General features: G+C 34.8%; 1 protein-coding gene across 20 annotated transcripts in view; it reads left to right on the forward strand.

Annotated features, from left to right (window-relative positions):
- MPDZ (multiple PDZ domain crumbs cell polarity complex component) overlaps positions 1 to 22,545 on the forward strand; it is a 172,941-nt gene that overhangs the window by 69,361 nt on the left and 81,035 nt on the right. For all 20 annotated transcript variants that reach the window (XM_064381629.1, XM_064381589.1, XM_021675929.2 and 17 more), the window contains exons 11-17: positions 7,889 to 8,072; positions 8,889 to 8,960; positions 13,091 to 13,200; positions 15,995 to 16,141; positions 17,009 to 17,173; positions 19,025 to 19,210; positions 20,361 to 20,570. In XM_064381629.1, coding sequence (XP_064237699.1) covers positions 7,889 to 8,072; positions 8,889 to 8,960; positions 13,091 to 13,200; positions 15,995 to 16,141; positions 17,009 to 17,173; positions 19,025 to 19,210; positions 20,361 to 20,570 — 1,074 coding nt within the window. The remainder of the gene's footprint in view (positions 1 to 7,888; positions 8,073 to 8,888; positions 8,961 to 13,090; positions 13,201 to 15,994; positions 16,142 to 17,008; positions 17,174 to 19,024; positions 19,211 to 20,360; positions 20,571 to 22,545) is intronic.

Genomic DNA, 22,545 nt, shown 5'->3' on the forward strand with positions numbered 1-22,545 from the left:
GTTGTAGCATGTATCAGTCTTCATTTCCCTTTATTGCTGAATAATATTCCTTTATATGGATATACCATATTTTATTTACTCATTCATCAATTGATGGACATTTGGGTTGTTTCTCCTTTTTAGCTATTATGAATAAGGCTGCTGTGAACATTTCATGTACAAGCTTTTATGTAGATACATGTTTTCATTTTTTTGGGGTGTATACTTAGCAGTGGGATTGCTGAAACTTACAATAATTCTGTGTTTTACCACTTATCAAACTTCCTGATTCAGTTTCTTCACCTATAAAATTGGAATAAGGAAACTTCTCTTGTGTAATATTCAGGAAAATCAAATGAGTATTTTATTGAAAATACCTGATAGCAGTTTAATAATTAAGCAAATGCCTATTTATTGAGGGCCTAAAATGATTACATATTTGAAAGAGTCTCATGATAACTTCCCTCTAAATTTGCCATTATCTTCATTCTTTTATAAGTGGAATCTCAAATATAATTCCTGTTAGGCAAGGTCAACAATGAAGGAAATTGTTGACATAAAGGTGGAAGAATCTTTTCTCTGAATTGTTTTCTTGTTTTCAATAAAATTGACTATCTTCACTGTCATCAATATTCTGATTTTTGATTTTTAGCAAACATCGTATTACTACAAAGATATAAGGATTTCAAATTCCTGGAGAATGTCATGCAGTGCTTTTGATCATGTATTAATTTTGTACTAAATATCACCATCTTGTGGACTTTTGCGATATTTACAGTAAAGTTCTTCACATCCAGTTGCATTTTCACAACTGCAGTCTTTTTCTATTATTTGTTTGATTTTTGTTTTGACAGCAGCTATTAGAGGTATAATCTATTTTTATTTTGTAATTGTTGAAGTGATGAGATTAAGAAATTATTTCTTACTATTTTGAAGAAGTGTTATTTTGTAATTTAAAACTTTTATTTTGCTACAAGGTTCCTGATTTACACATTGTATTCTGTAGATGCCTCGGGTTTCACTGTAGGCATTGCAGTGACAAGGAATAGATTAAATGTTTCCATTTTCCCTATTTCATATGTTGGTATTCTGTTAATAATTTGATTACTTGACAAAAGGACTTTGTTGTTTTTCTCAAAAAGTTGACCAAACTTGTCATTAGATAAAAGCATACACTCATTCTTTTTAGTTTGCTACTCAATGATCTTTGCTAAAAGCAGTAGGTAATTTTAATTGATAAAAAGTTACTAAACAAGCATATAAATAAGGAAAAGTGTCCAGTGTTGCCTTTGATGTTCTGTGACTTTGTTGATAGATTGAAGTTCTCTCTTTATATGTATAGGATATGTTGAAGGAGGCACTGGCAAACTATGTTGAGTACTCTCAGGGGTCAGATTTTGTAAGTTATTTCAGCTAGTATTTCTCACCTATAATTGTTCCTGTTAATTGTGGTGTATGCAGTGTACATTATGAGGATGTTAGATCTCTCTCTTTTTTTTTTTTTTTTTAAATCTTGGCTAGGTGGTCTTGAACTCCTGAGCTTGACAGATCCTCTTGCCTCAGCCTCCCAAAGTGTTATGATTACGTGTGAGCCACTGTACCCAGCCTGGATCTCTTCTTTTCATGAGATAGTACATAGACAGTTTGATGCCATTATACTACCTAATTCTTTCTACTACACTGTTCTCTATGGTACCGTGGGTTCTGAACTGACTTCTTGACTCTTGGGATAAAGTGGGACCAGAGCTAACCAATATCTCTTAGGCTTTAGTGACTTTGGCTTATATGTAGCATGGGTTTGATTATATTGAACAGAAACCACTCCCATGAAAGCCTTGGAGATTTTTATGTTTATTACTCACTTCTTTACTCTTTAGATAATAATACCAGCTTCTAAGTATCTTCCCAGTACAAAGTGCCACGCGGTATAATTCTGGGAAAATAGATCTTCTTATTTACATATTACAGATGAAAATAGCTGAGAAATTTTAACAGAAGTCTGGATTTTAAAAGTTCATGACTATTCCATTGTAGCAATTTCTTCTGTGCTAGTAGTATCCTCTGACATTTGGGTAAGGAATACATTTTAAAATTCAAGTCATCAAGTTCGGAAAATAAACGAAAAAATGCATTTTTAAACATATTTCAAGTTTATTGTTATTAAATAAACAAAACCACATACTTTAGATTTTTTCTCAATAAAACTTCATTTTTAAATAGAGCTGAGCAATAAAAATGTTTTGCAGATAAAAGGCTTGAAGTTCTGTGCATTCTAAGAATTTTCATGGAGCCCCAACGTTGAAATTTTTGCCATTTTTTCCTTTATTACTATGAGAGTAAATAGCAAGTTCATTTATTTTAATTTTTGTCTTTATGGTTTAAATAATACAAAATTTGAACATGGTTAAAAAGCCTTCTCATAGAAACCACTAATAATAGTTTATGGTTTAAAATTTAGAAAAATTCTATATATTTATATTTAAATAGCATCATATTATATTTGTCTATACTTTTCCATTTTATTTTATTTAAAAATTTACCCAGAAGAGGTAGTCATATAAGCACATGTAGGTCTGTTGTGATATATTGAAGCAGGCTTATTCATGGATAGTTATGTTGTTTACAGTTTGTTGTTACAAACAGATTATTACATACTATCTTGTATTTTAAGGACTTGAAACAATTAAATTCTATTTTGTTGCTGATATGCTATTATTTAGATTAGAATTTTACTTATTTTGTTGCTCAGAACTGGATCTTGTATACTACAAATTTCTTTGAATTTTAATCTGATTAATCTTTCATTTGGCTAGAGTGTTTTGAGTAAACTTTACAGGAAGAGAATGTGTTGGTAGACTTTCTAAACTTTTTGTCTCTTGAGAATCTCTTCTGTTGCCTTCCTATATTTTGATTATTTGGCTGGGGATAACAAATAATGTTGGACAAAGAGGATTTATTAGGTATAATCTTAAACAACTTTAAAGATTTTGTCATCAACTCTCCCTTTTAATTTTTAATGGGGAAGGTTCTTCTCTTTCTACTAGACAAAATCTTAGGCAAGTCTCATGTCTTAAGTGTATTCTTACAGAATAAGTTATCCTGTGGCCGATCAAAATTATCGGACACAGTTGCAAGTTAGTAATTAAATTTTTTCCATCCTAAATAATAGTCTAATTTCAAATGAACCCAATGGCACATTAGAAGCTTGCTATGAACTGATGACTTACATTGGGATAGAAGGTATACCACTCAGTCTGTCTCTCCCCACCTAATTTTTTGTTTATGCCCACACCTTATTGTAGTTTTTAATGGTGTAAAAGTTGACAGAAGGAAGAGAAGGAAGAAGGAAGGAGCATTTTGTCTTTGACTGCTGAAGGGTGGCTTTGTGCTGAGTAAGCCTGGCAGATGTTCAGAACTGACTGTCTCTTAGGGTTTCTTCTGGGGCTCTTGGGAGATTCCAAGGGAGATATGTTTGACTTAACTTTCCATGAATAACAGTTGATAGATTTTTTATGTAGCTGACTCTTCTTCCCACTGGCCCTTGATTTCCCAGCAGTCTATTTCATAGATTCTCTCTATTGGGTCCCAGCCACTCGAGGTTCTGTGATAGGTTTCAAAATGACTTGAGCCTGGCTCAGTCTGGTTATGTGGTTCTCGTCTTGACTATGCCTAGGCAAAGTCAGGCAGGTGAGCAGGTCCCAACATAACAGCATTTTCCTCTGGCTCCACTTTCAAAGCAGCTAAACTGCCTCTTCCTTATCCTCTTGAGGCATTAGACACAATCCGCTGCATTGTCCCTACTGCAGGTGACTTTGGACTTGAGGTCAAGGGGGAAATACTTGGGTGGGTAGGTAGGGACTTAGAGCATTCTTTACTCTTTAAAAAAAATCTTCCTCTTAAAATTTTTCTTAACCTTTAACAGCAACTCAGCTCTTTTATGTTCTGAATGTGTGTGAATTGTAGTTCTTTACCACCTAGTTTAAATTTCTCCATGATGGCCCTTTTTACAGCTGCTTTGGTATAGGCTATTAATAATCATAGCCTCTCAAGCACCATTTCTGTTTTCTCATATATCACACTAAGTATAAGATTCTTGGTTTGCAATTTCTTTAACACAGTTCTACAGATAGCCTAGTCTCTCTCTTTGCTGCCTAGAGGCTGGTAGATTTTTTTTCTTTTTATCTTTGAAATAAAAAAATTTTTACCAGGATACATTCAGGTGTGAGTTTTTTTTTTTTTTTCTCATCATTTTCTGTTTTTTGGTGTGCCTTTTCAATTTGTGGAGTTGGATAAGTTTCCCTTCTCCCTAATCATTTGTTTGACTTTTCCCCCTCATTTATCATCATCTCCTTATAATTTATTTTATTAGTATGTTGGATTTCCTAGATCAGCCTCTGTGTCTTTAGCCTTGTTTCTGATCATTTTTATCTGTTTGTTTTTTTCCTCTGAGATATTGGAAAACTGCATGAGCTGGTCTTCCATTTGCTGACTTTGTTTTTGCGATACTTAAAATCTTGTTGACTGTCTTCATTGTAAGTTTCCTTTTTCTTTTTTGTAGATACTTGTTTCTTCTTTGTAACTGCTTCATAAATACAAGTGAATGTGAATTATTTTGATAGTAAGTTTCGGGAAATATCTTTTTTCCTGTTCACTGCAATAACAGCTTCATAGGAAGATACATGCATGGATCTTCAATGTGCAACCTTCTTTTTGGGCTGTGGTATCTTATTTCACATCGCATGGCTTTTGGTTATTCTCAAAAATAACTGGGCTTGGGCTTGTACAGATAGAAGTTGAGACGGGTTCTGCTGCAGTTTGTATGGGTTTTGTCCAGATGATTCAGGAATTGGCAAAGTGGACAGGGAAGGGGAAAGTTTACATTTACTGTAGCTTCACTTGATTCTTTTGTAGATTAACAAAATGGGAAGGAAACCAGTGCTAGAGCATCACACGGGGGGATTTTGCCTCTGTTTTTGTTTTCTGTGTTTGCTGTGGTAGCCAGGAGTTAGTTGGGGTTGTGTGTGTTCATGTGTGCACACGTGTGGTTAAGATAATACTCATTACAATTAAAGTAATTCCGTGTTGCTACATGCAACCCAACTTAGTATGGCCTTTAGTATTTGGTGTGTTTCTTAGAGTTACTGGTTAGGATCCACATATGCCATCTGACTGCCTCATTTAATGAGAGGGTGTTGTTTGATTTTTGTTGAAGTTTCTTCTTATAGACCAAACAGGCTATTCCCACACATACGAAGTCATGTTGGCCTGCCTTTGTTCTGGCCATGCCCAGACCATTTCTAGTAGAAAATTCCTCTGCTGGTCTAGGGATCTTGGTGCTTCTTTGGTTTCCAGTTTTGTTGCAGTATTTTCTCTGTTATGTTTTGTTAGTTTTTCTAACAGGGAATCAGCAGGGTGGAGGTAGCGAGAAAGAACAGAGGCAGATACTTATGTTCAAGTTACCATCCAGCTCAGAAGTATCATAGAAGGTTTAAGGAACTGACAGAATATAAGATTATCATCTAGATCAGAGGTTTCTGGATTTTTGATTAAATATTCCTTCTTGTAAAAATAGCCACCTATTCATTTTTTCTCTTTCCTCTTCACTATATATTCATATATATTGTTATGTATATATGTCATATATATACTTAACAGACATTATATGTGTGTTTATATATGTGTACATATACATAATTATATATATATGCAAACTCACATATACACATATCTACAAAGCAAATGAATTTTTAAAATGTTTGTTTAGAAGTTTCATTCTATTCCTTCAGAAACCTTTGCAGTAAGGGTACTCTATCTTGGAGACAACTTTTTCCAGGCAACAATTTTCTAGAAAAAGATTTTTTGATTTTTTTTATTAAAGACAGGGTCTCACTCTGATGCCCAGGCTGGAATGCAGTGGCATAATCATGGCTCACTGCAGCCTTGAACCTCCTGGGCTCAAGTGCCTCTCACCCCAGCCTCCTGAGTAGTTGGGATTACAAGCATGTGCCACTATGACCAGCTAATTTTTCTTTTTTTTATAGAGACAGGGTTTTGGCATGTTGCCCAGGCTGGCCTCAAACTGCTGGGCTCAAGCAATCCTCCTGCCTCAGCCTCCCAAAGTGCTGGGATTACTAGACATCAGCCACTGTGCCCAGCCTTGATCTAGATCTTATTATTTTCACATATTTACTAAGTTAGTAAAGATATGAATTATAAGATTATAAAATCTAGATCTTTTCTAACTTAGTAAATATTTGAGTGCCTAATATGGCCCCACTGTGCTTGGAAAGCATTACATGTACGGTCGTTTTATAGTCATTTTGCAATTCTAAGGAATATCAATGACTTTGAATTTCAATATTAAATGTATTGCTCTACTTTTTCAAATTTTTTACTGTGATTTTTGAATTAAACATCATGTTAAAATCTATATCTATCTCAAAATATAATTTGCTTTACAAATATGTTTTTGACCTATGAGCCAATGACTCTTTACTTGAATATCTACAGTATGGACAGTACCATGTTTTGGTGACACTACTATAAGCAAAAATGATACAGAGCCTGTCCTTGGAGCATATAGTCATAAACCACATAATGGCAGAAAATGTAAAATTAAAATTCTGAAAAATCCCATGAGGAAGACTGTGCGAAAGGGGGCTTTGACTGCAGTCAAATACATCAAGGTAGTTTATTATGAAAACCGCTATTGACTGAGATATAAAGCAATTATAAGTGTTTTCTAAGTAAGCTGTTGAGATAGAGCATGGTCTAGAGTGGGCTATTCAGAGAGTCCAGGCTGAGGGAACAGGACTTGCAGAGACTCCATGGCTGAAGGGAGCACTACAAGTCAGAGGAATGGAAGTGAGCCCTCTGTGGCTGAGGGGCAAAGAGTAATGGACAGTATCATGAGAGATGAGGTTGGTGCTGGTAGGAGGTGGGGGCACTTGGCACAGGCCATTCTGAGCCACGTTGAGAATTGGGAGCCCTGTCCTAAGGAGTTTTCTGTAGAAGGGAAGGTTGGGGAGATATGGGGAGATATCTATATTTTGGAAAGATCACAGGGACATTTTTGAATGTTTTGTCATTTGTGAAAAGGGGAAAGTCAGATGTATTTTTTAAAGAGAAAAATAAAAAGGCAAAGTACTTTTTTCTTTCTTTTTTGAAAGGCAATATAAATATGACTTTGTGATTCATCAGTGCACTCAATGAGCACATTCATCGCTATTTTCTATGCCTTTTAATCCTGCATAATTCTGGTTTCCAAACTTGACTGTGCATTGAGATCAACTGAGGAATATGAGAGCATATTTAAAAAAGAGTAGATGTGGAGCATAGTGGCTAATACCTGTAAACCTACCATTTTAGGAGGCCAAGATGGGAGGATCACTTGAGCCCTGGAGTTCAAGACTAGCCTGGCAACATAGGGAGACCCCATCTCTACACAAAAGTTTTAAACACTAGCCAGGTCTGGTGATGTGTGCATGTGGTTCCAGCTACTTGGGAAGATGAGGTGGGAGGATTGCTTGAGCCTAGGAGGTTAAGATTGAAGTAAGCCATGATTGCACCACTGCACTCCAGGCTGGGCAATAGAGCAAGACCCTGTCTCAACAAAAAGGAAAAAAGAAAAGGCATAAAAACCTGTGCCCCACCCTAGAACTAGTGACTCAGTTTCTAGATATGGTACCCCAGAATCTGTATTAAAATAAACAGAACCCTCTCAAGTGATTCCAGTGCATCCATGTTAATACTGGTTCCCAAAGAAATACTAGGGTCTTAGTGTACATTCCCTAATAAGGGGAATACTTATTCTCCATTCTTTTCACATTAACAAACTATACAGACACATTTTGTGAATTGTTGATGCAAATATCCATTTATTTAACATGTAACATATCTTTTTTCACAGGTAGATGGTACAAATCTTCAGGGTTTTACTAATCAACAAGCAGTAGAGGTATTGCGACACACGGGACAAACTGTGGTCCTGACACTAATGAGGAGGGGAGTGAAGCAGGAAGCCGAGCTCATGTCAAGGGAAGACATCACAAAAGATGCAGATTTGTCTCCTGTTAATGCCAGCCTAAGCAAAGGTAATCCTAGGTTAATCTGGTTTTTAGTTAGACCTTTATATTATCTGCAATTTTTTCTAATTCCAAAATAACTTACTATTTCAGAATGGTTTTTAATTAATCAGAATGCATTTTACCCTCAACTATTCATTATAAATCAAGGGGAAAAAGGAAGTTTAATAAAGTCAGGATTAACTGGAACCAGCAATGTGTCTATAAACTATAGAGTAGGCTTTTGACTAGAGCCACTTTCTTCCTGTCCTATTCATTGTTACCATTTCTCAGTTGGAAACAGGCAGTTATTTACCTTTCTGTCTCTGCTTTACTTCTGGATGTCATTGCAATGTTCTTACTTTAGGGGGATATCCTTCTGTCTGGATTATTTATGTGACCTTCATAATAATTCTAAATGTCTAGCCTTTTCTTGAAAGAATTGACTTTAATACCACATTTAGAAATGTCATTCATAAGCTGTTTGTATATGAATATGTCTGCAAATTACTGAAATTCCTATGTAGCTCACTGATGGGTAGGTTTATTGGTAGAAATCAGACTTTCGGCTGAAAATTGCTGTCTCATTTCTAAAACTGTTGACCATTCTGATATTTATGCCATTTATATATATTGCACTATTAAGAAACAGAGGGGCAAATCACAGGAGAAATGTATTACTTCTTTTCCACTAAGAGAACTTTATTTTAAGTACATATAGTTATTGAGAAGTTTATCTCTAAAAAACAGACTCTCATGTAGGAGTTCAAATAAATATGGTGGGTTTAGAAAAATTCAAGTGTTTGATTATACTAAAGATATAATTAAAATATTTTTATCTTTAAGAAAATTATGAAAAAGATGAAGATTCTTTATCTTTGAGGAGAAACACCAGCATATTACCAATTGAAGAAGAAGGTAAACACCTAGAGCCAGCTTGTTATGTACTTCATTATTTATTTTTTTATAAGTGATTTTTACTAATGTGATTAACCCTATATGGATATATTGTAAGTTACTAAAAAAAAATTCAAACAGTGATGTTTGTAAATCCCTATTTATAAATATGACTGAGTGGTCTTACAGATTAAAATATTCCATTTATAGCTAATTTATACTTTCATTCACTTATACTTTCTTGCTGAGTCAGTCTATTCTTACTTCCATATTTTTTTTGACTAGAACTCTTTAGGAGTTATCTGGTTGTATATGTGGTTCTAACTTAATCTCTTTGTTTCTACACAGCCAACATAAACTAACAGTATTAAAATTATAAAGTATTTAAAAACAAACAGGAGATTCTTTAAAACATAAGCTCTTGGGAATGAAACTATTCAATTTTGGGAGGCTTTTTCTCACTTCTCAATTTTTCAGGGGTTCCAAGTTTTAGTATTGGAAAGTTGGTTTGGAAAATAATTGCAGAGAAATTATCACACCTTTTGAGAATTCTATCACTATAAACATAGGACCTATCAAGCTATTTAAAAAAATTTAGAGTGGCATTATTGTTATTATTTATTTTAGAGGTGGATTTCATCATGTTGGCCAGACTGGTCTTGAATTTCTGACCTCAAATGACCTGCTCGCCTTGGCCTCCCAAAGTGCTGGGATTATACGCTTGGGCCACCACACCTAGCCAGTAGTATTATTTTAATACATAGTTTTGCCAGAATGTTGCTGCCCTCTTTTTATTCTGTGTGCTTTGTGCTTCCTTGACCTTTCAGATTGTTTTAGGTACTTGGTAACCTAAATCCACTGAACAGAATACAAAACTGATCTCCTTCTCTTCATGTAAATTCCTTTTACTGTATAATTATACCAAAGCTTTGTTGTTCTTTAACATATATATTCCTTCATTATTGAATTTTCTACTGAAAACTTTGATGTTTTACTATTTTAAAGGAATGTTTATGTATGCAGAGATATTCCAGAAGTTCGATGTATAGAGTTCACATGTACTAATAACATTCTGCCATTTTTACAACAATAAGTAAAGAAATTATTTAGGCTAAAGTGAATATCAAGAGTTGTGGGAAAGGATAAAGATGTTTAGAGCATGATACTTATGATACTAAGTGGGCATGGTGTAGAAGTTGTCTCCAAGGCGCAGAACCATCTCCTTTCCTTTGGTGAAGGTAGCTAATGAAAAATCACTCTCTCTCTCTCTCTCTCTGTGTGTGTTTGTGTCTGTGTGTGTGCGTTTGTGTTTGTGTGTGTGTGTGTGGCAGGATACATTGGGGGTGACTATAGACTTAGAATCAGGAATTAAATAAAGCACAAACTTCTAAGTGATTTTAATGCATCTGCCCTAGTATTAGTCCTCAGACAAAGGATAAGATATTATTGCCTCTTCCACAGATATTTTACTCGTTGTGCAAGCCTGGACAAGTCATTTGACTTTCCAGCAAGATCAGAGGTTTAGACTTTATGATTTTTAAATATATGCCTGAAATCCAGTCTTGGGGCAATTGTGAGAAGGTGAGAATGGAGAGTTGTTCTGCTGAAGGTTGGTTGAATATTAATTGCAGACTGTTTTTATCAGCAGCATGATTCCCCACTTTTCCCATTCATAATCTTACCTGCTTAAATCACTGCCTAGCTGTGTAAACACCGCAGACTTAGAGAAAGGAAGTGTGGAAAGAGATATGACTCTGGACTGACCCTCCTATTTCTCTTGCAGAATCAGTTCAAAGCTTCCCTGCAATCTGTGTTCATCCTTGCATAGTTATTTCCCTCTGTACTGAATTTGTTTATTTGCTTTTATTATTTTCAATTGATCTATAATAATTGTATATATGTTTGGGGTACAGCGTGATATTTCCATACATGTATACAGTGTATAATGACCAAATCAGAGTAATTAGCATTTTCATCACCTCATAGATTTATTTTTTCTTTGTGTTGTGAATATTCAACACAACATTCTGCTCTTCTGGTGATTTGAAAATATACAGTAAATTGAAGAGTAACATCAACAAGATGGCAGATTAGAAGATTCCTCCTACATTGTTCTTCCTATATACATACAACTATCAAAGACAAAAATACCACCCTGAGTTCACCAAAACTAGGGAGAAAAGCAGAGAAACTTCCCGGGCCTACAGGATTGAGAGAAGCCATAACTCACAAGATAAATGAGTTGAGGCTGATCTGCCCCCTTCCTCAGACTGGCATAATGCCACTCAAAGAGAATTTCCTTAGACTCACAGTTTCCAAGATGAGAGGAGGAAATTGGAGGTAGATGTTCAGTCTCTCCACTGGTCTGGTAATCTTTGACTGGAAGTCCACCTAGGTCCCATTCTTGAGAACCATTAGGAGTTACAGGAGGGCTAAAGCCCTTGGGGTAAATAGTGAACAAAGATAGGGGCACTGATCACAGTGACTGGCATGCACTGGCAGGTATTCTGCACTCTCATCAGTGGGTATGCCATGTTAACAGAAGAGGCTGGATGGTTCCATGGTGCTGCTGGAGTACAATCTGTGGGAATATCCCGTCTTTAGCTCAACTTTCCACAAAACCCTGATGCTCTCATGGATCCATCTCCTGGCCTAGAAAGAACTGAAAGGTTTGGATTAAGTTTTGGTGACTGCTTAAGTCTTCCCAAGACTGGGGACCCATGGCAGTGGAACAATATAATTCTAGGGCAGTGATTAACTTTCAGTGCTCACTGTAAGTCTCCCCTAGACAGGAAATAATGGCAAATCAAAGAGTTCCAGGGCAGTGTTTTACTTCCAGTACTCAGTATAAATCCTCCCCAGAATGGGAGAAGCAACAGCCCAGCATTTAAGTTCTGATACTAAGTAGTAAAGCTCTAAAACCACCAAAGAGCACTTGTAAAAACTGGAAGAGGTAGCCAACTCCTCAAATGTACCATCATCAATGTAAAGATACAAGGATTGTGAAAACATGGAGAAATAGGATACCATCAAAAGAAACCCAACAGAGCTCCAGCAATGGACCCAGAAGAATTGAAGATCTGTGAAATGTACAGAAAAATAAGAATAATTCTCTTAAAGAGGTTCAAGGAATCCCAAGAAAATATGGATAGAAAACAAAATGGAATTAAAAAAATAATTCAGGATTACAATGAAAATTTGAGAAGTAATTATTGCTTGGTATCTTTTATTTTTATCTTTGTATCTTTTATTTTGTTGTATCTTTTGTTTTTATCTTTGTATCTTTTATTTTTTCTTTTATAAATAAAAAATACAAAGCTTAGAAATAAATCATACAGTAACTAAGCCAAAATCTCATTAGAAAGTTTTTATTGAAGCAAATTTGATCAAACAGAGAAAGTTAGTGAGCTTGAAGATAGACCATATGAAATTACCCTATCAGAGGAGCAGAAAGAAAAAAGAATTGAAAAGGTGAAGGAGACCTGTGAGAATTATGGGATACCATCAAGTGAGCTAACCTCTGTGTAACAGGAATTTTTTCTGAAGGAGACCAGAGAGAAAAAGGACTTTAAACCATATTTAAGGAATTAGTGGCTGAAAATTTCTCAAACCTGGAGAAAGACAACACCATCCAGCTACAGGCTTAGGGGTAATCAACTATATTCAATACAAAGAGGAAATCCCCAAGGCACGTCATAATCAGACCAGCAAAATAAAAAGGAATACTGAAAGCATCAAGAGAAAAGAAACATCACATTCAGAGGAGCCCCAGTATTGCTATATTGCTGGGGTACAATCTGTGGGAATATCCCGTGAAAGATATTTCATGCAAATGGAAACAAAAATGAAGAGCAGGAGTAGCTATACTTATGTCAGATAAAATAGACTAAGTGAAGAACAGTAAAAAAATAAAAAGACGGGGTCATTATGTAATGAGAAAAACATCAATAGGTCAATACAGCAAGCAGATATAACAATTGTAAATATGTATGCACCCAACATCAGAGCACCCAAATATATTAAAAAAGCAATAATGGTGAAGGGAGAGATTTACTGCAATATAATGATTGCAGGGGAGTTCTGCACCCCACTTTCAGCAGTAGACAGATTTTTGTAGTTTGCTACTAACTTGATTGCCTTGACTTTTTCAGGGTATCCATTACTGTCAGCGAAGATAGAAGAAATAGAAGATGCACAACAACAGGAAGCTGCCCTGCTGGCAAAGTGGCAAAGGATTATGGGAATTAACTATGAAATAGTGGTAGGTTAGCTTACCCTCCATAATTTCATAACTTGCAACTGTATTTAAGCAGGCAGTTCGAGGGAATAATAGAGTCAATCATCAGAGTTCCGGAGAAGAATCAAATGTACAGGCCTTTTTTAGATGACCTAAATGTGGTAATCCAGGTAATTAAAAAAAATTAAGGTTGGAGAAAGGCAAGTAACAAAGGAACTGAAATAAATGGGATTGAAGTTTTGAAACTTGTATTTTATCAGTATTTTAATATTTCCAGTAATATGAATACTATAGATACAAGGAAGGGTTTTTCTGATTTTTAAACCTATGATTTATGGAAATAATCGAAATAGAGTGAGAGTTTCTTTGAAAATAAAATTATCACGACTTATGAACACAATCATCAAAGGACTCTTTCCTACTCTTTCTTTTACCTTACTATGTATTTACCTTCCTGAAAAAATCCTGCATACTTTTTTCATACCACTTATGCTGTGGTGAATGTTTTGTGTTTATTAATAGCCTGTATATCTAACATAGCCATTGTGATCTACCATCCCAAAAGGAAGTCTTACAAAATTGATACAAATTACCAATGTTAAGATACATACCAGCACATTTCAGGGATTTCAAAAGGAAAAATAAAATATTATACTATGTTAGGTAGAATTTTTCATATTTTTTATAATGTTTATATACCCCTAGATGAAAAGGGAGAAAATACAACAGATGACATGTATTAATAACAAGCATTTAGAGAGTATTTTGTGCCAAGCAGCAGTGTTCTTAGTGTTTCATTTAATCCTCATGACCATAATCATCATTTTTTTTTTTCATTTTTTGAGACAAGGTCTCGCTGTGTTACCCAGGCTGGAGTGCAGTGGTGCAATCATGACTCACTGCTGCCTTGACCACCAAGCCTCAAGCTGTACTCCTGCCTCAGCCTTCCAAGTAGCTGGGACTGCAGGCGTGCTGCACCACACCCAACTGATTTTTATGTTTTTTATAGAGTGGGTTTCACCCTGTTGCCCAGGCTGGTCTTAATTTTGAACTCCAGCAGTCTGCCCCCCTCAGCCTCCCAAAGTGCTGGGATTACAGGCATGCGCCACTGCACCTTAGTATAATTTTTTTTTAAAACATTCAAAATGATTAACAGTCAAATATGAATTGAATAAGTATAACTGTTACTACCATTTTAAATTGAGTTAAGGAAAAATACATTAAGGTTCATCTTAACAATGGCTAATTTAATATGAAACTTCAGAAATTACTGTCATGGAGGGATAGGGTTAATGTGGCAGGTATGGATAACTGAGACAGCATTTCTTTGTGTGGCAATTGAATAATGAAGGAGACCTTTTGACTAGCCATTTTGTTGCAGGCATCAGACCTAAGACTGAACTTTTTAAAAAATTTTACTTTAAGTTCTGGGATACATGTGCAGAATGTGCAGGTTTGTTATTGTAGGTATACATGTGCCATGATGGTTTACTGAACCTATCAACCTGTCATCTAGGTTTTAAGCCTTGCATGCATTGAGTATTTGGCCTAATGCTCTCCCTCCTCTTGCCCCCATTCCTTTGACAGGCCCCGGTGTGTGATGTTCCCCTCCCTGTGTCCATGTGTTCTCATTGTTCAATTCCCGCTTGTGAGTGAGAACATGCAATGTTTGGTTTTCTGTTCCTGTGTTACTTTGCTGAGACTGATGGCTTCTAGCTTCGTTCATGTCCCTGCAAAGGACATGAACTCATTCTTTTTAATGGCTGCATAGTATTCCATGGTGTATATGTGCCACATTTTCTTTATTCAAAGACTGAACTTTTAACTGCCCTTTGTGCACATGCTTTCTTGGTGGCATTCGTAGTAATCTGTCAAGGGCAGAAGTGTACAAAAAATGAAAAATGACTAAGTTATTTATGGACCTTGGTCAGATCAAGGTAAATAAGACATAGATCTGACTTCAAGTTGTTTGCTGTGTAATGATATAGCATAAATGAATCATGAAGTAGTGTAACAGGACTAATGTACATTATTTGATGGGACATTCTCAGAAGAAGTGATGTCTAAATTGGGTTTTCGGGGGTGAGAAGGATTTCGTCCAGTATTGGATTTCAAAGTCAGATGATATTGCTTCTGAAAGTGACTTCTGCACATGTTATCATTAAAATTTGAAAGAGCTCTTGTTAATGAAACTTTTTTAGTCTTTTTATCCCTCAATTTCCTTAGCTGTAAAGTAAAAAAAATAAATAAATAAAGTAGATCATCTTTGGCATACCTTCTGATTTTAATGTTATAATTACTGGATTCTACGTGAAAATGAACAGTTTCCTAACATTTTTCTTTATTTAGTGTAACAGTAGGAAATTGGAAGTTCATTCTTTTGTTTTAAGCTTTGATTATTTTTAAAGATCATTGTCTCTGGATATAGCATAAAACCAGGAATGTGGTTCTAGATTCTTTGTTTTGAGTCAAAGCCCTTTTCTAGCTCTGCAACTCTGGTTATTGTAACTTTTCTGAATTTCATTCTTCTACTTGGGAAACAAGGAGAGAAATTGTACCTATTTATGAGAAACAAATGAGACCTGTGTAATGGCTGCTTGCAGCTCGCTGCTTCCTTTCAGTTTGTTAGTTCATGAAGTCAGAAGACAGCAGTACTCTTTCAAAGGAAAAGCCCCAAAGCTTTGCAGTTTTACAATATGGTTTTTGAAGCTTTGTGAGAAAAGATGACCACTTTTGGGTGAACATAAAACATTAAGTGTGTGCATGAGTAGAAATAGAATATAAAAATCATGGTGATTTTTTTTTTTTTTCTTTTCAGGTGGCCCATGTGAGCAAGTTTAGTGAGAACAGTGGATTGGGGATAAGCCTGGAAGCAACAGTGGGACATCATTTTATCCGATCTGTTCTCCCAGAGGGTCCTGTTGGACACAGCGGGAAGCTTTTCAGTGGAGACGAGCTGTTGGAAGTAAGGAGCTATGCTGTTCCTTCTCCTCCTTAAATAAGACATAGAAAAGGTTGCAGGAGGCTTAATGTGGTGATTAAGTTCTTATTTTAAATTTCTCCTCCAAAGGGGACCTGAGAGAAATCTACAGATAAAAACAACCCAAAGCAGAAATTTTGTGTCTTTGTATACATTTAGCTTTAAACCTAATTCTGTGCCATTTTTTGCTTAGGTCCAGAGAACTGTAACAACATTCTTTGAAAATTTTTTAATCTTTATTTATTTTAGAATAAGTAATACATTTACATGTTTAAAATCACAGAGAATACAAAGATAAAGAATGGAAAGAGGCTCCTTCCTGTCCCTATCCACCCAGTTCTCATCACTCTTCGTTAGGTAACTACTAATCTGTTTCTTTGTAATCTGCCAGTATTTTTAATGCATAAATAAGAAAATTTGAATATATTGTTTTCCCTTACTTTTTAAAACACACTAGCATACAATATATGTCATTTTCCATTTTTTTCCACTTTATATAAAATATCAAAGTTTTACAATGTTCTTCTCCTTGCTCCTTTTATTCTTTGAAAATATTTTTATTGTCTCTTTTTTCCCAGACGACTACACTGGCAGATCAAACATGGATGAAAGCTAGTGGTTTTTATTTATTTATTTATTTTTTGAGTGCTTTAGAAGCTCCAATTCTAACCATACTTTACACTTGCACATAAATTTAGATGGTATTTCCACAGTTCTCACTATAATTCTGAGCACAGTAAAACTATGATAATGATTAAAGTAAAATTTATATTTATTTAATAAAAAATTGTGTTCACAAAAATATTCATATTATAAAGTGTTGTTTCTTGGACAATTTATCTTTTTTCACAGGTAAATGGCATAACTTTACGTGGAGAAAATCACCAAGATGTGGTGAATATCTTAAAAGAACTGCCTATAGAAGTGACAATGGTGTGCTGCCGTCGAACTGTGCCACCCACCACCCAATCAGAATTGGATAGCCTGGACTTATGTGATATTGAGCTAACAGAAAAGGTATCAGATTTGCATATATGAGGCTAACCTATAATGGAAAAGTTAAATGGTTTAAAAATTTTTAAGCGTTTTTAAATTGGGTTTTGGATTTACTCACGTAGCCCATGGCTTGGAGGATAGAATTTAAAGTCAGACGAATCTGGGTTTGAATCAGACTTGACACTAGCTGTAGGAAATTGGGCAAATCACTTCATCTTTCTGAACCTCAGTTTTCAATTCAGTAAAATGCAAGTCATGATGCCTGTCTCAGAAAGTTTCCCTGAAGGTTAAATAAGGTTATGAAATCATGTTACATATTATTGCACACTACTTATTTGTTTAATTTACTTGCAATATTTCTATGAAGTAGATGGTCATATTTGTCTCTGTTTGCAGAAGAGAAAACTGAAGTATGTAAATAGTGTATGCAGAGTACATACGTGGTAAAAAATATTTTTACATAACCTATCCAACTCTGCCTGGCACACAGTTGCCACATAGTGAATGGCTAAAATATGGATGGACACAGCATTTCTGTGTGGATAGGCTTTACTTGTTTACACCTATCCTTTTAAAATATGATAAATTTGAGTTCATAATGCTATATATCAGATAGTTCTCTGTGACATTCAGAAACTCACGTTTTCCTGTTTGCTTATTCTTTCCAATTCATATCATGATGTCAAGAAATGGAGCTAATCAGCTTTTCTGAGGATACACAATACATACCTAAAGTTAAGCTTTGGACTGTGCATAATTTGTAGTCTAGTCAAATCTTATTTAAGATATATTGAGAGATGATGTTAGGATTTGATATATATTATATTGAATGAATCAGCATAATGGAATGATTTTGAAAATTTTGAAGAATGAAATTCATAGTTTAATATTCATATGTGTGATTAGAATAGGGTAGAACAAGAAACATAATTCCAAATTTTATAGCACTCAAAGTCTAGCATGCTATATATATATATCCATACATGTTTTTACATGTATAAAGGGATTATTACGATAAAGCAGATGGGTGTCATTTGCATCCATGGTCCTAGGCTATGCAATAATTGATTAGAAGCAAAGATATTAGACAAACTAGGATTTCATCCTCATAAACACATCTTTCTTTAAGTTATGTGCATACAGATGAACAAAGTTGGATTAACCTATATTCTTTAATTTATTTTCACTGAAAGAAGCTAACATTTTGAATCCATATTTCTGTCAGATGCTTTATAAATGTTATTTCATTTAGTCCTTAGAAAATTCTATGAGATGGTTAACTGTGGAGCCCAGGTTAGGAATATTGCTCAATGTAACTCAGATTTCAAATATTTAAGCTGCTTCAAGCTGGGGCAAATCTGTTTTCAAATCTTATGTTTTGCCACTGTGTATGTTAATTTATTAATAAAATAACCATATGCACAAGTCACAGCAGTTTAGAACTCTTATTAGCATAGAGTATAGAACTTTTGCATATATCCATTTTCTCTTGTTTTTATTTATCATAAGAATTCTTTTAATATCAAAATAGCTTTATCTTTTTTTCTGACTATAGAGATGATTGAAACACTGACGAAAAAAGTGACAATCACCCACAATCATGCTGTTGAGATGTAACCATTGCATATTTTCATAGACCTTTGAATCATGTATTTTTAATGTTTGTTAAAACTTAGATATTTCTTCATTTTTAACAACTTTCAATAATTACTACCTCAGTTCCTAAAGGTTTCATGAAAAACTGTTGCTACTCTTGTTTGAGAATGTTTTGCTCTGGACAGATGCTGGGAATATCCCTTTTCTTGTGGTGTTGGTATGTGTGTCAGCCTATCTAGTGCCTCTGAAATAAGAACTGTCTGATGTATTATCCAGCCTCATGTAGATCTAGGTGAGTTCATCGGGTCGTCAGAGACAGAGGATCCAGTGCTATCGATGACTGATGCGGGTCAGAGCACAGAGGAGGTTCAAGCACCTTTGGCCATGTGGGAGGCTGGCATTCAGCACATAGAGCTGGAGAAAGGGAGCAAAGGGCTTGGTTTTAGCATTTTAGATTATCAGGTAAGTATATCCTACTTAAAAATTTTTTTTTAAAAAAGATGCTGTATACTAAAGGTATATTGTTGCTGTCAGAGAAAAAGCAGATGATAGTTTATAGCTTTCAAAGACATTTTCTTTTTTCTAGTCAATCTTTCAAAATAGTGATTTATATGATTCACTGATTATCACAAAGGATTTCTTTTAACATTGAATTCATTGAGCTATTTTTATTTCACCTCTTGGAAATTGGAAGATACATTTTAGGAATATCATGGTGGATTTTTTTCCATTATTTGGGGAGTGTTTATATTATTTTTATTTCCGTGCTCTTATTCGGTAGCTTGTGTTTTAATGGTAAGTCATAAAGAAGTAGATATTTCTTTTGCCTGTGACATGAATGATAATTTATAATCTGATATTCCAATTAATATTTCTGCTGTTCCAATCATTTGACTAAATTTATGAACATACTTAAATTGGTCATGTTGGCCTTGTGTCCCTGCCTGCATTGTGTTCTTTGCTAAGGGAGGAGATGGTAAAGCCTGTCTGATAGAGTGCAGCTGTTGCTTCTTACTAACACCAAATCAGAAAGCCACCTTGGATGACTCCAGGAAGTTGTATTCTTACGGCCTGACTCTAGAGTCTTGTTAAAACATTAAGGTTGTTGTGTATCTGAAAATATTTCATTACCACATACTTTATGGCTTCTCTCTTTATTCTTTCATTTCAAAAGGCTGGGTCCTACCTTCAGTGCACGTATATCTCGTAGTGAGTTGATGTTCCATACAGTAATAGCCTATTTAACAAATGCTTTTGTTAATAATTGATATATTCAACATCTGACATCCAATGATAGTTATAAAATTTGATAACTTATCAAGGTTGAAATTATGATTTTAAAGTTATCTGTACAATTTAAGATTGGTCTACTCAGGAACTTTAGGAAGTGAGGGTGCCATTGTTTCAGGTGAGTTCTTCCTAAACCCTCTAAAATGGAGATAACCTTTGCCTAAATAACTGATTAGAAATTTTGTATGGATTTTTTTTTTGGCATGACAATTTTTAGACACTTGAAACAATTACTCATTCCTTACAATTTACAGTGGACAACCTGTAGAAGAATTTTCTTTGTAAAATGAGCTGACTCCTCTTTCCTTTGGCTTTCTGTCAGGATCCAATTGATCCAGCCAGCACTGTGATTGTAATTCGTTCTTTGGTGCCTGGTGGCATTGCTGAAAAGGATGGACGACTCCTTCCTGGTGACCGACTCATGTTTGTAAATGATGTTAACTTGGAAAACAGCAGTCTTGAGGAAGCTGTAGAAGCACTGAAGGGGGCACCGTCAGGAACTGTGAGAATAGGAGTTACTAAGCCTTTACCCGTAAGAATTCAGATTTTATTGATTCCTTTTATATTTACAAGCAAAATGGTTCATAGGTCTACTTTTAGCTGTAGGTGTTTTCATGATTGAATCATGACTTTCAGTACTTTTCATCAACATGATTACTAGCTCCATAGGTATAAAGATTTAATTTTAAGTAATATTTTTAAAAAATAAGGGAAAGAAAGCCACAAAGTTTATTAATAATGCTATTTGGTTCATTTTTGACATTTCTTTCTTTCTTTCTTTTCTTTCTTTCTCCTTCTTTCTTTTCTCTCCTTTTTTTCTTTTTTTCTCTTTCTTGATGGAGTCTTGCTCTGTCACCCAGACTGGAGTACAGTGGTGACATCTCAGCTCACTACAGTTTCCACCTCCTGGGTTCAGGGACTACAGCCACATACCACCATGCCTGGCTAATTTTTGTATTTTGTATTTTTAGTTTCACCATGTTGGCCAGGCTGGTCTCAAACTCCTGACCTCAAGTGATCCCCTACCTCAGCCTCCCAAAGTGCCAGTAGTACAGACATGAGCCTCCATGCCCAGCCTTGACATTTTATATTTGATAATAAGGTCATGATGAATGCAGAATCAAATATTTTCAAATAAATATGGCTTAAAATATGTATACCAATGTAGTGGGTTATTAGAAAAATTAATAGGCTTAACAACTAACAATAAAATCTTTAATCACAGTGGGATAAAGTAGAATCTCCATCAGAGTGTCTTCAAGTTACTAAATTCAGTTGACTTTAACACATTTGCTGTCTAATTACTGCAGAGTAGGAAATTAAACTTTCCAGAATGGGTTCATCAGTTTATGGCTCTTCTCCTGGCAGGGAATAGCTCCCAAATCATAAATTACTATAATAATAGAAATAACTAATGAATCTATGCTACATAAAGCAGTATATTTTGTTAGATATGGTGATTGCAAATGACACTTATCATTGTATTGCAGTTATATATTGGAGATGTTCTGAATATTTGTGGGTTTTTTCCAGTATGTCAATATAGTTTTAAGTGAAAAGGCAGATATACCTTTTCTTAAGAAAATATAGACACATAAATATATTTTCATAAGTAGCAGTACGGGTTTGTTGATTTTTGTGAAAGAATTTGTTAAAACAGTAAGCTTTGTTAATGTATTTTAAGTGTTAAAGTTTTATGCACCACTTTTTAGTCCACAAAGAATTCCAGTAGCCTGTTAAAGTATGTTTATGAAAAAAACAAAGATAAGGAGGGCAGGATGATTGAAGAATATGTTAATCCAATCTGAAATCGAACCAGGCTTGTAAAAATCATGACAAAAGAGCACTATGGATAAAATGTAAGAATAAAGATAGGCTATCAAAGACTGTATTTATTAAGATTGGACCGTAAATTTGGTTCTGGTCTTTCTGTTGGACAGAGAGAAATGGCAAACATGACTCGATATACCTTTTATTTTACTGTCCTCAAGGTGAAACCATACCAGTTATTCAGAAGTAGTCTTCTTTTTTCTATATAGTTCCAAAATAAATTTCTTTTATGACAGTATTTGGTATTTAATTCAGTAAGCATTGCAATACGTGATAAATAACTCTACTACCTAAAGTGAGACTTGTTAAATATTAAACTCACGTATGTGGGCAAAGAAGAAAAACAGGTTTTTTTCCCCCTATAATACTTCTTCTGAATGTTTTGGTGATACCAGGTAATGTAGGCAAGCTGATGAGCTAAATATTTTAGCCCATTTTGTGTGAGAGTAGAATAAATTTGTTAGCTTTTCTGTCAATGTGACCAAGTTTGGAATATAATACCTCTAAACTGCAAGTTAAGCAGACTGTGTACATGTAGAGATTTGTTTTTGTTTTGTTTTTTAAGCCATGCTAAATTGAGTTCACTGTAGGGTTTAGTAACATTCCTTTTCAAGTAAATGGAATTACTTAAAATAATATTTTACAAAGGATGACAGAAGTTGATATTTCTTTTTAAT

Source organism: Aotus nancymaae, unplaced genomic scaffold, assembly GCF_030222135.1.
Source record: "Aotus nancymaae isolate 86718 unplaced genomic scaffold, 86718_ANA_hifiasm-v0.15.2.pri h1tg000003l, whole genome shotgun sequence".
NCBI lineage: Eukaryota > Metazoa > Chordata > Mammalia > Primates > Aotidae > Aotus > Aotus nancymaae.